Source organism: Xyrauchen texanus, chromosome 9, assembly GCF_025860055.1.
Source record: "Xyrauchen texanus isolate HMW12.3.18 chromosome 9, RBS_HiC_50CHRs, whole genome shotgun sequence".
Taxonomy (NCBI): domain Eukaryota; kingdom Metazoa; phylum Chordata; class Actinopteri; order Cypriniformes; family Catostomidae; genus Xyrauchen; species Xyrauchen texanus.
In genome coordinates, this window is record NC_068284.1 from 7,018,151 (window position 1) to 7,032,993 (window position 14,843).

The 14,843-nt window shown below is 39.7% G+C and overlaps 1 protein-coding gene across 1 annotated transcript in view; it reads right to left on the bottom strand.

The window, feature by feature from the left end:
- Positions 1 to 5,877: 5,877 nt before the first annotated feature.
- The window catches only part of LOC127648994 (oocyte zinc finger protein XlCOF6-like), a 53,489-nt gene continuing 44,523 nt past the window's right edge, over positions 5,878 to 14,843 (bottom strand). Inside the window, exon 6 of the mRNA XM_052133868.1 lies at positions 5,878 to 6,959. Within this exon, the coding sequence (XP_051989828.1) occupies positions 6,205 to 6,959 (755 nt within the window). The 3' untranslated portion in view covers positions 5,878 to 6,204. The remainder of the gene's footprint in view (positions 6,960 to 14,843) is intronic.

The window sequence follows — 14,843 nt, forward strand, 5'->3', positions numbered from 1 at the left end:
TCTCAGGTTTTGTTGCTTTGCTAAATAAAGCCTAACATTTGACATCTGGAACCCCTGACTGCCAAAGTTTTCTTGCATAGAGGGAAAGAGACTTCAACATTCCATGACAGGAGTAGCAGACAGGTCAGATGGCTCCCTGACCTGAATTGGGCGATGGGGTATGTGGAGGTGGGGGCATGGGCATGGTCGAGTGCCAATTTGTGAATGAAGTGCGAGACTGGGAGCAAAGAGTGGTAAGAGTTACACCAGTGGGTATTTTACTAACAGCTGTTCTGTGTTAGAGTGACAGGCAACAGAGAGATAAAAGGAGAGATGAGAGCAATAGAGGGGAGAGGAGTGACTCACGCGTTGAGTGACCAAGAACGCATTCTCTCTCTCCCGCACAACCCTCTGCAGTCGGCCTTTATCCCTCTCGGAGGCTTGATTAGCCAGATAAGGGACCGGGTGTGTATGATCACTTACCCGGCCCCGCCCTCCACCCTGCCACAGAGGGGGTCAAGAGCTACTTCCAAAACACACTCACAACTGGCTGAACAACACAGTATGTGTAGAGATGAAAACAAAAGTCCTTTGGGGCACTTTGCTGTATATCAATCATGGGACAAAAGTGTGAAGAATGAAGGTGATCTTGTTCTTTGACTTCTTTTTGTCTGATATTTCTGACGAGTTTCAGGCATAACTTCAGTTTACATAATAAGTAGGGCTATTTTGATGGCAATTTTTTATGACAGTGGATGTTAAGGGCCAATCACCGATGTTGAACAGAGTTGTGGCTGGAGGGAGGGGGAGTTGGCACACACATTACATGTTTATTCTAAATCAAATAAAAAAAGAGCACCGCTGAACATGAAAATATTAATTAAACCATATTTATATAGTTTTGGAAGGAAATTGGTACTTTATTTCACCAAAGTGGCATTCAACTGATCACAAAGTATAGTCAGGACAATACTGATGTAAAAAAACAGCACAAACACTATTTGAAAAAATACATTTTTGATCAATCTAGACAGCCCTGAGTAATCATCATCACTTGCCATTATATCAAACAGAGCTGAAAGCTATTTGATTAGTTAAATGAACCTTAACTTTGTCTTTGTTTTTGAGTTGCCACATTATGCAATAGAATAGCATGTCTTAAGGTCAATATTAGGTAAAAAAAAAAAAAATGGCAAAAAAGAAACAGCTTTTTCTAGAAACTCTTCAGTCAATCGTTGTTTTGAAGAATGAAGGCTATACAATGTTTGAAATTAAAAGACAAATCTTCAAAGACAAAGGACAACTGGCTCTAACAAGGACAGAAAGAGATGTGGAAGGCCAAATGTACAACTAAACAAGAGGGTACAGTATTGTTCACAATATTCTTATAACAAATATCTATCTATCTATCTATCTATCTATCTATCTATCTATCTATCTATCTATCTATCTATCTATCTATCTATCTATCTATCTATCTATGAGGGATCTGTTAATATTCTTGCTTTAGTGATTTTTAATAGGAAATGTAATTAATTAATTTAAAAAAAAATAAACTTAAACCAAAGACATTTCTACATTCAAATTTCACTTCAAACGAAAAGAAAAAGCAATTAAGATAACAAAGTGGTAATATAAAAACATGTACAGTATAACCAACTTTCATTTGGGTTTCGCAAAATATCCGTCTGTGACAACTGTGAAAATAAAAAAAAAAAAATGTATGATAAATATACACTAACCTAAAGGATTATTAGGAACACCATACTAATACTGTGTTTGACCCCCGTTCGCCTTCAGAACTGCCTTAATTCTACGTGGCATTGATTCAACAAGGTGCTGAAAGCATTCTTTAGAAATGTTGGCCCATATTGATAGGATAGCATCTTGCAGTTGATGGAGATTTGTGGGATACACATCCAGGGCACTGAGCTCCTGTTCCACCACATCCCAAATATGCTCTATTGGGTTGAGATCTGGTGACTGTGGGGGCCATTTTAGTACAGTGAACTCATTGTCATGTTCAAGAAACCAATTTGAAATGATTCGAGCTTTGTGACATGGTGCATTATCCTGCTGGAAGTAGCCATCAGAGGATGGGTACATGGTGGCCATAAAGGGATGGACATGGTCAGAAACAATGCTCAGGTAGGCCGTGGCATATAAACGATGCCCAATTGGCACTAAGGGGCCTAAAGTGTGCCAAGAAAACATCCCCCACACCATTACACCACCACCACCAGCCTGCACAGTGGTAACAAGGCATGATGGATCCATGTTCTCATTCTTTTTTGGTGAGCTCTTGCAAATTGTAGCCTCTTTTTCCTATTTGTAGTGGAGATGAGTGGTACCCGGTGGGGTCTTCTGCTGTTGTAGCCCATCCGCCTCAAGGTTGTGCGTGTTGTGGCTTCACAAATGCTTTGCTGCATACCTCGGTTGTAACGAGTGGTTATTTCAGTCAAAGTTGCTCTTCTATCAGCTTGAATCAGTCGGCCCATTCTGCTCTGACCTCTAGCATCAACAAGGCATTTTTGCCCACAGGACTGCCACATACTGGATGTTTTTCCCTTTTCACACCATTCTTTGTAAACCCTAGAAATGGTTGTGCGTGAAAATCCCAGTAACTGAGCAGATTGTGAAATACTCAGACCGGCCCGTCTGGCACCAACAACCATGCCATGCTCAAAATTGCTTAAATCACCTTTCTTTCCCATTCTGACATTCAGTTTGGAGTTCAGGAGATTGTCTTGACCAGGACCACACCCCTAAATGCATTGAAGCAACTGCCATGTGATTGGTTGATTAGATAATTGCATTAATGAGAAATTGAACAGGTGTTCCTAATAATCCTTTAGGTGAGTGTAGCTGCAAGCAGCGATACCAGGATCAAGCCAATTATCGGCACCATGAGCAGCAAAAGAAGCTTTGTGACATGCTTTTTGTTAGAGTCCGATGAACAGTGTATGAGTGTAACGGAAGCCAGCTGGTAGATATCTGTGCAGTGTGTAAACCTCACTCTCCTGACCTCAAGAGGTGCACTAGCGACTGAATGCTACTTCTTCAAAGGCCGCTATCCTTTCCATCTTCGAGCACCTCTCCTGAAAAGAGTACACTCCAGCCAAACCTCCAGCTCCTAAAATGATCTGCCTGGTGATCATGAATCTGGTTAAGACCCAACTGTTTATGTGTATACTTTCAATCACAATGACCACCCCATCACCCAAGATACAGAGTCTGGTGCAAAACGATACCTGAACACATCGCACACCAGACTGCACCTTTAACCAAAACCTTTATATTTCAACATACCCCCAAAAGACATGGGTTATACCTCCGTCCTCTGATTGGCATCGCCAGCAGGTGGGTGTGTCTTTAAGACCAAGCCTATACAATTTTGAGGGGGTCCAATAGAATGATGTAAAATCTTTAATTGTATAAGGCGCACCCTTGCATCTCTAGATGCATTTGTTATGTTTTAAAAAATCCTAGCCAATTCTCCCTCCTCCAATTCCAAGTTTAAATCTCTTGAGAGTGGTTGATACTCTGTCCTCCAGACTCTGAATCAATAAGGAGTAAAACACTGATGCCTCATGGCCTCTCCTAGAGTATCTGCTGCTATAGGGGGGTGTATGCTATTCCCAAATATAGTACAGAGCAAGTGGCGTAACTGAAGATACCTAAAAAACTGAGATCTGGGGATCCCAAAATATTAAACCAAATTTTCAAAGGATCTCATCACAACACTCTTGTAAAGATCACAGAGTGTATTAACACCTCTTACAATCCACTCTGACCAACAAAAAGGGGATTATTAATGCAGTTTGGGGTTTAGCCATAGCCTCGTGGCAACATTAGATAAATATCTGAATTAAACAGTGCAATTGTGAAATAACGGGGTGTGAATTAACTTCTCTGGTTAGATTGACAGAAAGGTTTTGCAAAGGCAAAATAGGGTCAAGAACGTCTTGTTCAATGCAGAACCAGGGCGGGGCTCTTTCAGGTGGAAGCGACCAATGAGCCAAATGTCTGAGACTGAACGCATAATAATAAAACAAAATCTTGGGTAGGCCTAGCCTACCTTTGTCAATCGGACTATGCATCTTACTAAAATGTAATCAGGGGCGCTTACCACTCCAAATAAAAGACGTCAATATGCATTATGCCCTTTTGGCGTCAAGTGAGATGGCAGCGACTTGAGTCTGATAATTTGCCACTGACCACATGATATTGATGAAACACCTAATATTATAAGAAGAGCTACGACCCCAAATAAAAACTACCTGATCTATATGTATAAGAGATGTCATAACTTTACTTAATTGGTTAGCCAAAATTTTATATCTAACCGGAACAGGGAAATTGGACGGTAACTCTTACACTTGCTTGGATCTTTGTCTTAGACTTGTGGAGGTCCATAATTATTTTTAGGTCTTGGCTGATTTCTTTTTATGTTCCCATGATGTCAAACACAGAGGCATTGAGTTTGAAGGTAGGACTTAAAATACATCCACAGGTACACCTTCAATTCAGTACATCTCCCATTAGAAGCTACTTGGCTAATTGTCTAAAGACTTGACATAATTTTCTGGACTTTTCCAAGCTGCCTAAAGTTAACTAATGTGGCTTTTCGACGGTACGGCTTGACTCGACTCTGCTTGCTTTTTGGAGTTTTCCACTGTGGAATGTACCTGGTACTTTTTTTAGTACCACCTCGGTCGAGGTTCCAAGCGTGCCGAGCCAATACTAAATGTGACGTCAAAAACCTGCAGATCACTGATTGGTCAGAGAGAATCGTCACTACCAGTGTCACTGGAGCTTCGACACAGGACAACAACCCGCTAGATTTAAAGTTAACATCGATAGCAGTATCATTTGTTCACGCAAATTTTAAATTGTAAAAAGAAATGGCTGGGCGCAAAACCATGCCTTGGTCAATAAACGAGGTCCTCTCGTTAGTAGCCGAGGAGATGATACAACGAGAGCTGGATGGGGCGACGCAACTATGATGATCAGCCTATAATCCCACCCAGGTTACTATACTGCAATGGAAAAGCAAGCTTAGAAAAGTAAAGCGAGCAGAGTCGAGTCAAGTCGAATGTAACGTGCAGTGGAAAAGTGCCATTATTGTATGTAAACTTTTGACCCATTGGAATTGTGATTTAGTCAATTAAAAGTTAAACAATCTGTCTCTAAACAATTGCTGGAAAAATTTCTAAATTAAAAATGATTACAAATAGGGCTGGAATGAGTGACTGATTAGATATTTAGAGCACCTGGAGAGCATGCATGTTTGATTTGACACGGAGAATGCTCATGTTGAAGGGGGAGAAGCTAATAGCACACATGATCGCTCAAACAGTCTCTATCGCTCCACACAATGTCTGATTGTTGCGATGCACATTACATCACGTATACTCAGATTTGTATTTGCATGTTTAATTGTTGTTTAATTTGTTTTTATGCCTGTTTGCAGTGTCTTAATCCTCTCCGTGCTAACAGTGCAGCGAGTCAGAATAACCGGGCAGCTTCACAATCATACACATGTTCTTACACATTTTAAAACAAACTGGCATATTCATCTAAATTACAGCATATCTGAAAGTTAAAATTTGTGAATGCTCAGGATTGCCACCGACTCACCCTCCAAAGGTCACTCTATCATCTTCAAGAGGACCAGTGTGTATGTGTAATGCTGATTTCGGTGCACCCCTACTCATTAATTTTAATTTTTTTTCAGCACTCAAAAGTATTCCAAAATATGTATTTATTATTAAGCGAGTCAAGAACAAGCATACAGTTAATACCTTGTTTCATCTTTCTCTGCATGGTAGACATGTATGTGAATAAATTCTCAACATGTTAATGTACTTTTATGAACTTGTTTTTAATGCTCAAATAATTAAATAAATACATTTAATTCCACTTTTATTCAGTTTTACAGTTTTATTTGTTTATGAAATGTATAATTATTTAACCTTTTGCAAAGGTCACTAACCGGAGCCTATGCTTTAGGTTTGATGCAGAAGTATAAACCAACTTAAGAGGTATAAGGAAAAATCATTGATAACATGCTTCGTGATTCCAGAAACTACATACTTCACCTTTAAGGTGATAAATTGAACCACAAACTAGCAATTAAATGGCCTTTCTCCACAGTGAATGTACAGATGATTTTTTTCAATTACTTATGTCGACAAACCTCTTGCCACACTCAGAACACTAGTGTTATTTTACTCCAGAATGAATTTGCATATGAATTTTTAGGTCTCTTCGAAGTTTGTAACTCTTTCCACACTGATGACATTTGAAAGGCTTCTCTCCAGTGTGAATTCTCATGTGATCCTTAAGGTGTCCTTTTTGTTTGAAACTCTTCCCACACTGATGACATGTGAAAGGCTTTTCTCCAGTGTGAATACTCAAGTGATCCTTAAGGTGTCCTTTCTGTGTGAAACTCTTTCCACACTGATGACATCTGAAAGGCTTCTCTCCAGTGTGAATACTCATGTGATCCTGAAGGTGTCCTTTCTGTGTGAAACTCTTTCCACACTGATGGCATACATAATTTCTTTCTCCAGTGTGAATCCTTATGTGTCTATTAAGGTTCCCTTTCACTGTGAAACTCTTCCCACAATGATCACATGTGAAAGGCTTCTCTCCTGTGTGAGTTCTTATGTGAACATGAAGGTCTATGTTACGAGTGTAACACTTTCCACACTGAGGGCAGGTGAAAGGCTTCACTCCTGTGTGAGTTTTTATGTGAATCTGAAGGCCTCTTTTATGAGTGTACTCCTTTCCACACTGAGGGCAGGTGAGAGAATTTATGGCACTTGTTCTTTGACTTCTTTTTTGTGAGACACTATGTCCAGATTGTGAACGATTAAAATGTTGTTCTTCAGATTTTAAATAATCAGGTTTCTGATAGAGATGTTTCTCCTCCATTTCATTCAGTTCTTGACTTTCCTCTTTCAGCTCCATCAGATCTAAAATGAACATGAGTAGATAACATGAAATGTGGGTACATGGGTACATGTGGGTAATCCTTTGAAAAATGTGTATGTTTCTAATTCATCCATAAAATGTATATATGCACTTTGTACAACCTCATAATTGAGAATACATGGAATATTTGTGCTTTAAAACTTAATTGGTTACACCGCAGGACCATAATAAATGTACTGGTTTAGCCCAAAAAGGAATTAAAATTATTGCAAATTTGAGAAAAAAGAATTGGTGACCATTTACAGGACCTAAGATGTAAAGTACACTTTCTCTTATGCACATGTGTACATTTCAATCTAAAAACATGATGCTGAATACAAAAAGCTCATGAATATGTTATGTGAACAACTTTCTCATAAGCGAAATGTCAGTTTAGTGACTTTTAATACAAATCACCCAGCCTTAGTTGGCCCACATATTCTATGGTCACAACACTTTTCAGGACAGAATAAGGTGATATAGAAAAAGAGGTGAAACACAACTTATTGGCAGAAAGCAATACACATTAAGTAACTGTTTATTTGTGATCTTTGATCTGTTAAAGGTTCATTCTGTCATTCTTATGTTAATTCCTTCAAATATGGCAGTTAAGCCTGCTTCACACTTGCAAAGATTTTCAGAGGTAACTTTAATTTACATAACCAGTAGGCAATGGCAATTTGTTTTTTACCACCACGGTTGTTAAGGGCCAATAACCACCAATGAATGCTGCTGTACGGTAGTTGGAGGGAGGGGGAAGGAGGTGCGTGCAAATTACACATTCATCCTGAATACATTTTAAAAAGTGCAAAATTAAACAAAACAATTATGAAACCCTTTGTAAAATATCACAAAATACCCCAAATGACATAAATACAAAACTTTTTTTATTGGTTTAACATTTCTGTCAGCACCATATGCTGCAAACTCCAATATTCAACACAACTAAATATTACTAAACAGTGGGACAATAACTAAATAAACTCAGAAAAAAAAAAGAAACGTCCTCTCACTTTCAACTGCTTTTATTTTCAGCAAATTTAACATGTGTAAATATTTCTATGAACATAAAAAGATTCAACAACTCAGACATGGAAGCGCAGCGTAGTTCTAGCGGGAAGACTAGCAGCTGTACATCATCACATCATTAGCCTAGCCAATCGCATGTAAGCCATTGCTTTATAAGTCTGGCTCCTCGCCCCTGCCTCCTTTCTCCGGCAGGACATAACGGTTCCGGGTACAACTCCCTCGGACTGCCGGACGGGGGCCTACGCCAAAGAGAGAGACATTACTTCCTGTTTTACATTTATCAAATAAATGGCATCTTAAACTTCACTCAAGCCTGCGTGTCTTCCTGATAGAAATAAACTGAACAAGTTTCACAGACATGTGACTAACAGAAATGGAATAATGTGTCCGTGAACAAAGGGAGGGTCAAAATCAAAAGTAACTGTCAGTTTCTGGTGTGGCCACCAGCTGCATTAACTCCTCATGGACTGCACCATATTTGCCAGTTCTTGCTGTGAGATGTTATCCCACAATTCCACCAAAGCACTTACAAGTTCCCGAACATTTCTGTGAGGAATGGCCCTAGTCCTCACCCTCTGATTCAGGAAACAGGTCCCAGATGTGCTCAATGGGATTGAGATCTGGGCTCTTCACTGGCCATGGCAGAACACTGACATTCCTGTCTTGCAGGAAATCATGCACAGAACGAGCAGTATGGCTGGTGGTATTGTCATGCTGGAGGATCATGTCAGGATGAGCCTGCAGGAAGGGTACCACATAAGGGAGGAGGATGTCTTCCCTGTAACGCATAGCATTGAGATTGGACAGGCTCAGTCCGATGCTGTGAAACACCACCCCAGACCATGACGGACCCTGCACCTCCAAATTGGTTTCCACTCTAGTGAACAGGCCTCGGTGTAACGCTCATTCTTTGGGAAATAGACGTATGAGTGCTGCCAGCATTGCTGCAGAGGTTGAAGGGGTGGGGGGTCAGCCTGTCAGTGCTCAGACCATACGCCACACACTGCATCAAATTAGTCTGCATGGCTGTCGTCCCAGAAAGAAGCCTCTTCTAAAGATGATGCAAAAGAAAGCCCCCAAACAATTTGCTGAAGACAAGCAGACTAAGGACATGGATTACTGGAACCATGTCCTGTGGTCTGATGAGACCAAGATAAACTTATTTGGTTAAGATGGTGTCAAGCGTTTGTGGCGGAAACCAGGTGAGGAGTACAAAGACAAGTGTGTCTTGCCTGCAATCAAGCATGGTGGTGGGAGTGTCATGGTCTGGGGCTGCATGAGTGCTGCCAGTACTGGGGAGATACAGTTCATTGAGGGAACCATGAATGCCAACATGTACTGTGACATACTGAAGCAGAGCATGATCCCCTCCCTTTGGAGACTGGGCCGCAGGGCAGTATTCCAGCATGATAACAACCCCAAACACACCTCCAAGATGACCACTGCCTTGCTAAAGAAGCTGAGGGTGATGATGATGGACTGGACAAGCATGTCTCCAGACCTAAACCCTATTGAGCATCTGTGGGGCATCTTCAAATGGAAGATGGAGGAGCACAAGGTCTCTAACTTCCACCAGCTCCATGATGTCATCATGGAGGAGTGGAAGAGGACTCCAGTGGCAACCTAGACTTTCCTTACCAGTCTAAAAAGAGGATTTATTGACACCAAGCTTCAGAAACGCCTCGTTCTCAACATCAGTAAATCTGTGACGTCACAGTGAGTACTCATTAATGCATGACTGCCTCAAAGACAGCACAACACCAATATTTACATCATCGCCTGTTTGTCCCACCCACTGGTACGCAGCTTGAGTAAGTAACAAGAAAAGAGCTGGACAGATACAGCCATTCCTATACAAATCAATGAACGTTTGTTGTAATTATTATTGACAAACAAAGCAACTACAATGCCAGGAAAGAGTTGAAACGTTCATAACTGCAGACATTTTGTGTAATCTGACATACAGTCAGGTCCATAAATATTGAGACATCGACACAATTCTAATCTTTTTGGCTCTATACACCACCACAATGGATTTGAAATGAAACGAACAAGATGTGCTTTAACTGCAGACTTTCAGCTTTAATTTGAGGGTATTTACAACAGTTTGTATATGTGCCTCCCACTTTTTAAGGGCCCAAAAGTAATGGGACAGATTAACAATCATAAATCAAACTTTCACTTTTTAATACTTGGTTGCAAATCCTTTGCAGTCAATTACATCCTGAAGTCTGGAACGCATAGACATCACCAGACGCTGGGTTTCATCCCTGGTGATGCTCTGCCAGGCCTCTACTGCAACTGTCTTCAGTTCCTGCTTGTTCTTGGGGCATTTTCCCTTCAGTTTTGTCTTCAGCAAGTGAAATGCATGCTCAATCGGATTCAGGTCAGGTGATTGACTTGGCCATTGCATAACATTCCACTTCTTTCCCTTAAAAAACTCTTTGGTTGCTTTCGCAGTATGCTTCGGGTCATTGTCCATCTGTACTGTGAAGCGCCGTCCAATGAGTTCTGAAGCATTTGGCTGAATATGAGCAGATAATATTGCCCGAAACACTTCAGAAGTCATCCTGCTGCTTTTGTCAGCAGTCACATCATCAATAAATACAAGAGAACCAGTTCCATTGGCAGCCATACATGCCCATGCCATGACACTACCACCACCATGCTTCACTGATTAGGTGGTATGCTTTGGATCATGAGCAGTTCCTTTCCTTCTCCATACTCTTCTCTTCCCATCACTCTGGTTCAAGTAGATCTTTGTCTCATCTGTCCATAGGATGTTGTTCCAGAACTGTGAAGGCTTTTTTAGATGTTGTTTGGCAAACTCTAATCTGGCCTTTCTGTTTTTGAGGCTCACCAATGGTTTACATCTTGTGGTGAACCCTCTGTATTCACTCTGGTGAAGTCTTCTCTTGATTGTTGACTTTGACACACATACACCTACCTCCTGGAGAGTGTTCTTGATCTGACCAACTGTTGTGAAGGGTGTTTTCTTCACCAGGGAAAGAATTCTTCGGTCATCCACCACAGTTGTTTTCCATGGTTCTCCGGATCTTTTGGGCTTTCTGAGCTCACCGGTGCGTTCTTTCTTTTAAAGAATGTTCCAAACAGTTGATTTGGCCACACCTAATGTTTTTGCTATCTCTCTGATGGGTTTGTTTTGATTTTTCAGCCTAATGATGGCTTGCTTCACTGATAGTGACAGCTCTTTGGATCTCATATTGAGAGTTGACAGCAACAGATTCCAAATGCAAATAGCACACTTGAAATGAACTCTGGACCTTTTATCTGCTCCTTGTAAATGGGATAATGAGGGAATAACACACACCTGGCCATGGAACAGCTGAGCAGCCAATTGTCCCATTACTTTTGGTCCCTTAAATAGTGGGAGGCACATATACAAACTGTTGTAATTCCTACACCGTTCACCTGATTTGGATGTAAATACCCTCAAATTAAAGGTGAAAGTCTGCAGTTAAAGTACATCTTGTTCGTTTCATTTCAAATCCATTGTGGCAGTGTATAGAGCCAAAAAGATTAGAATTGTGTCAATGTCCCAATATTTATGGACCTGACTGTATGACAATGTTTATTTTTGTTCCTGAACTTGTCAATGTGGATTATATGGCTTGGTCAGCACATTTTTCTAAGGATTCTTTTGAAATCTATTATGATTCAGACATTGCAAAGAAACTTTGAAATATGTAGAGAGAACCAGTAACATTGGACACAACAAGTAACACATTTAATACTAATATTTCTGCTTGTATTTGTTTGATATGTAAGGAATTGTATTGTCAGCCATTTTTTAATCACAAAATAAACCATGGTCAGGACTCCAATGCAGAGCAGATTGTGCTTTTTAACCTACCAAAGTAATGCACAATTTCTTACAAACTTTTGATATGAGAGATAATTATTTTATAATTTAAGAAGAACAGTTGTGTAGTATAGTATGTAACCGCATCTCATCTGTCTCATTTAGACACATTGTCCCATGTTTTGGCATATTCCTTGTTACGTATTTAAGCAGCAAAATAATTGGAGGGCGATCCCCATTCATGGGCAACAGGTGAAAATGCTCATTGTGCGACACCGTGTTTCCCATGGAAGTTTACATTTACATTTATGCATTTGGCAGACGCTTTTATCCAAAGCAACTTACAGTGCAATTGTTACAAGGACAATCCCCCTGGAGCAACCTGGAGTTAAGTGCCTTGCTCAAGAGCACAATGGTGGTGGCCATGGGGTTCGAACCAGCAAACTTCTGATTAACAGCCCTGTGCTTTAGCCACTATGCCACCACCACTCCTATTTGTATTTAACAATTTAAGTTGTATTTAAGCGGCATCACTACAGAGGCGAACACACAGGCCAACAGTTGACGGGATACAGATGTATTTATCCTTCACATTCATAGCTTGTATACATCTGGGCTATTTTCACAGTTCTCAGCTCTATATTGCATTATTGTATGAAGTCAAGTCAATTTTATTGTATAGCACTTTTCACAACACACTTTTTTTCAAAGCAGCTTTACAGAAACTCATGCATTAAAAGAAAATTAAACTGTAATATCTAAAAAATCTTCGAGTCATCACTGTGTAGATTTTTTTTAAAAATATGATTGTAAATTACGTATAAAAATAAATAATTAAATCATCATTGTATTTAGAACCCTAGTGAGCAAGCCAAAGGTGACTGGCAAGGAACACAAAACGTGATAAGATTTTGGTTAATGGAGCAAAATAACCTTGAGTGAATCAAGGTTCACTGTGGGGTCAATTCCCCACTGGCTAACCAGCATGAGTATGTGCAGGTCATTGTTTAAAATTAGTAAACTAAGTAAGTTTTAAGGGCCAGTGTTTACACAAATATTTTGTATGAACTGTAAGATGAATGACTATTGTCTTTTAAGTTCAGCCTGGATTAACTGCAGAATTTCACATTGATACATTGTCCTTTGTTAGTTGGCTGGTGAAGGCTTATGTTGGCAAATAACTGAAAGTCTATGTATTCCATTTTAAGAGTGTAATCCATCATTAGACCAAGGTGATGCAGGCAGAGATCAGTGAGATCATGTGAAATTCAGTTCAACCTGCGGGTAATTTTGGTGAGGTCTATCCCACGTCCAAGGTTCAGGCAATGGCATATGAAGTATCTTATGTCTTATGGTTGGAGTTGGCATCAGTTCATCCCCTGAAGTCCATATAATAGACTGAAGTGATGTCTGGCTGGCACCGGCATCATTTAGTCATCATCACTCAGAGACATATAGCAGTGGAGTCTGACATCAAGCATGAATGGAGGTGGATCTGGCCGGCTCTGGTAACCTTGGGATATGAATCCTGAGATTGAGACAGGGAAACAAATAGAATAATATTAGCATAGATACATTACATATTTTGCAGATTTATAGAGCATGATAAATGTTTCTGGTTCCAGCAGACTTAACTAAAGCAGCATAATTGTGAGTTGATGGATAAATTATGTGCATGCCTGGCTAAATAGATGAGTTTTTCATCTAGAATTAAACTGAGTGTGTCTGCATCCAGACTGCATTCAGTGTTAGGGAGACTATTCCATAGTTTAGGAGGCTACTTACTTTTGTGGATTTGATATTCTAAAAACTATTAACAGAATTTTGCGATCATAATGAAAGTACTGCAGAGCTAGACCATTCAAAGCTTTGTAAGAAGTTAACACATTTTTTTAATTAATATGAAACAACAGGTAGCCAATGTAACAATGATAAAATGGGGCTAATATGATCATATTTCATGGTTCTAGTCAGCACTCTGGCTGCTGCATTTTGAACCAATTGAAGTTTATTTACTGAACTTGTAGGACACCCTCGCTGTAATGCATTACAATAAACTAGTTTTGAGGTCATGAATGCATAAATTCTTTTTTTTTTGGTATCGTCTGCATAACTGTGGAAACTTATTCCATGATTCCTAAAAATATCTCCCAGGGGAAGCATTTATAAGGAGAAAAGCAGAGGCCCTAAAACTGATCCCTGTGGCACTTCATACTTAACTTTTATTTGATTAGTTAAATAGGACCTAAACCATAATAATGCAAGTCCACAAATACCAACATAATTCTCAAACCTATTCAAGAGAATGTTGTGATCTGTGGTTGAAGGCAGCACTAAGATGTAAAAAGAGTAGAACAGAAATTAAGTGCAAAAAGATGATAAGAGCGGGTAATTTGTAACTCTGATAAGTTTAGGATCAAGCAGTGGCTTCTTGATAAGTGGTTTGATAACTGCCATTTTAAAGTTTTTTGGGACAATAGCAAGGAGTTAGTGATATTAAGTAGAGGTTCTGAGATTACAAGGAATATCTCTTTTAAGAGCTTAGTTGGTATTGGATCTAACATACATGTTTTGATAAGTTTTGTTAGCTCTTCATGACCTATGACAGTGAAAGTTTGAAGTTGCTCATGAGGAAAATTATGACACTGTTTTCTGTGGTACTGTAAGTAAAGAAATTAATTAAGTCATTACTATTGTGTTGCAATGGAATATCTGGTTCAGTCGAAGCTTTATTACCAAACCAATTTAGCCACAGTACTGAATAAACACCTAGGATTTTTGTGGTTATTTTCTATAAGTTTGCTAAAATATGCTGTCTGTAGCTACAAACATTATTCCATGCACCGTGAAATACCTCTAATTCTTCCACTTGTGCTCCATTTTCAGAGTTGCTCTCTTGAGAGCATGAGCATCAGTGTGATCATTGTACCATGGTGTGGGGCTTTTTTCTTTAATCGAAGGGGCGACACTATCAAGAGTGCTAGAGAAATCTGTATTTATATTTTCTGATTTTAAGTTCTTCTAGACTTTTGGG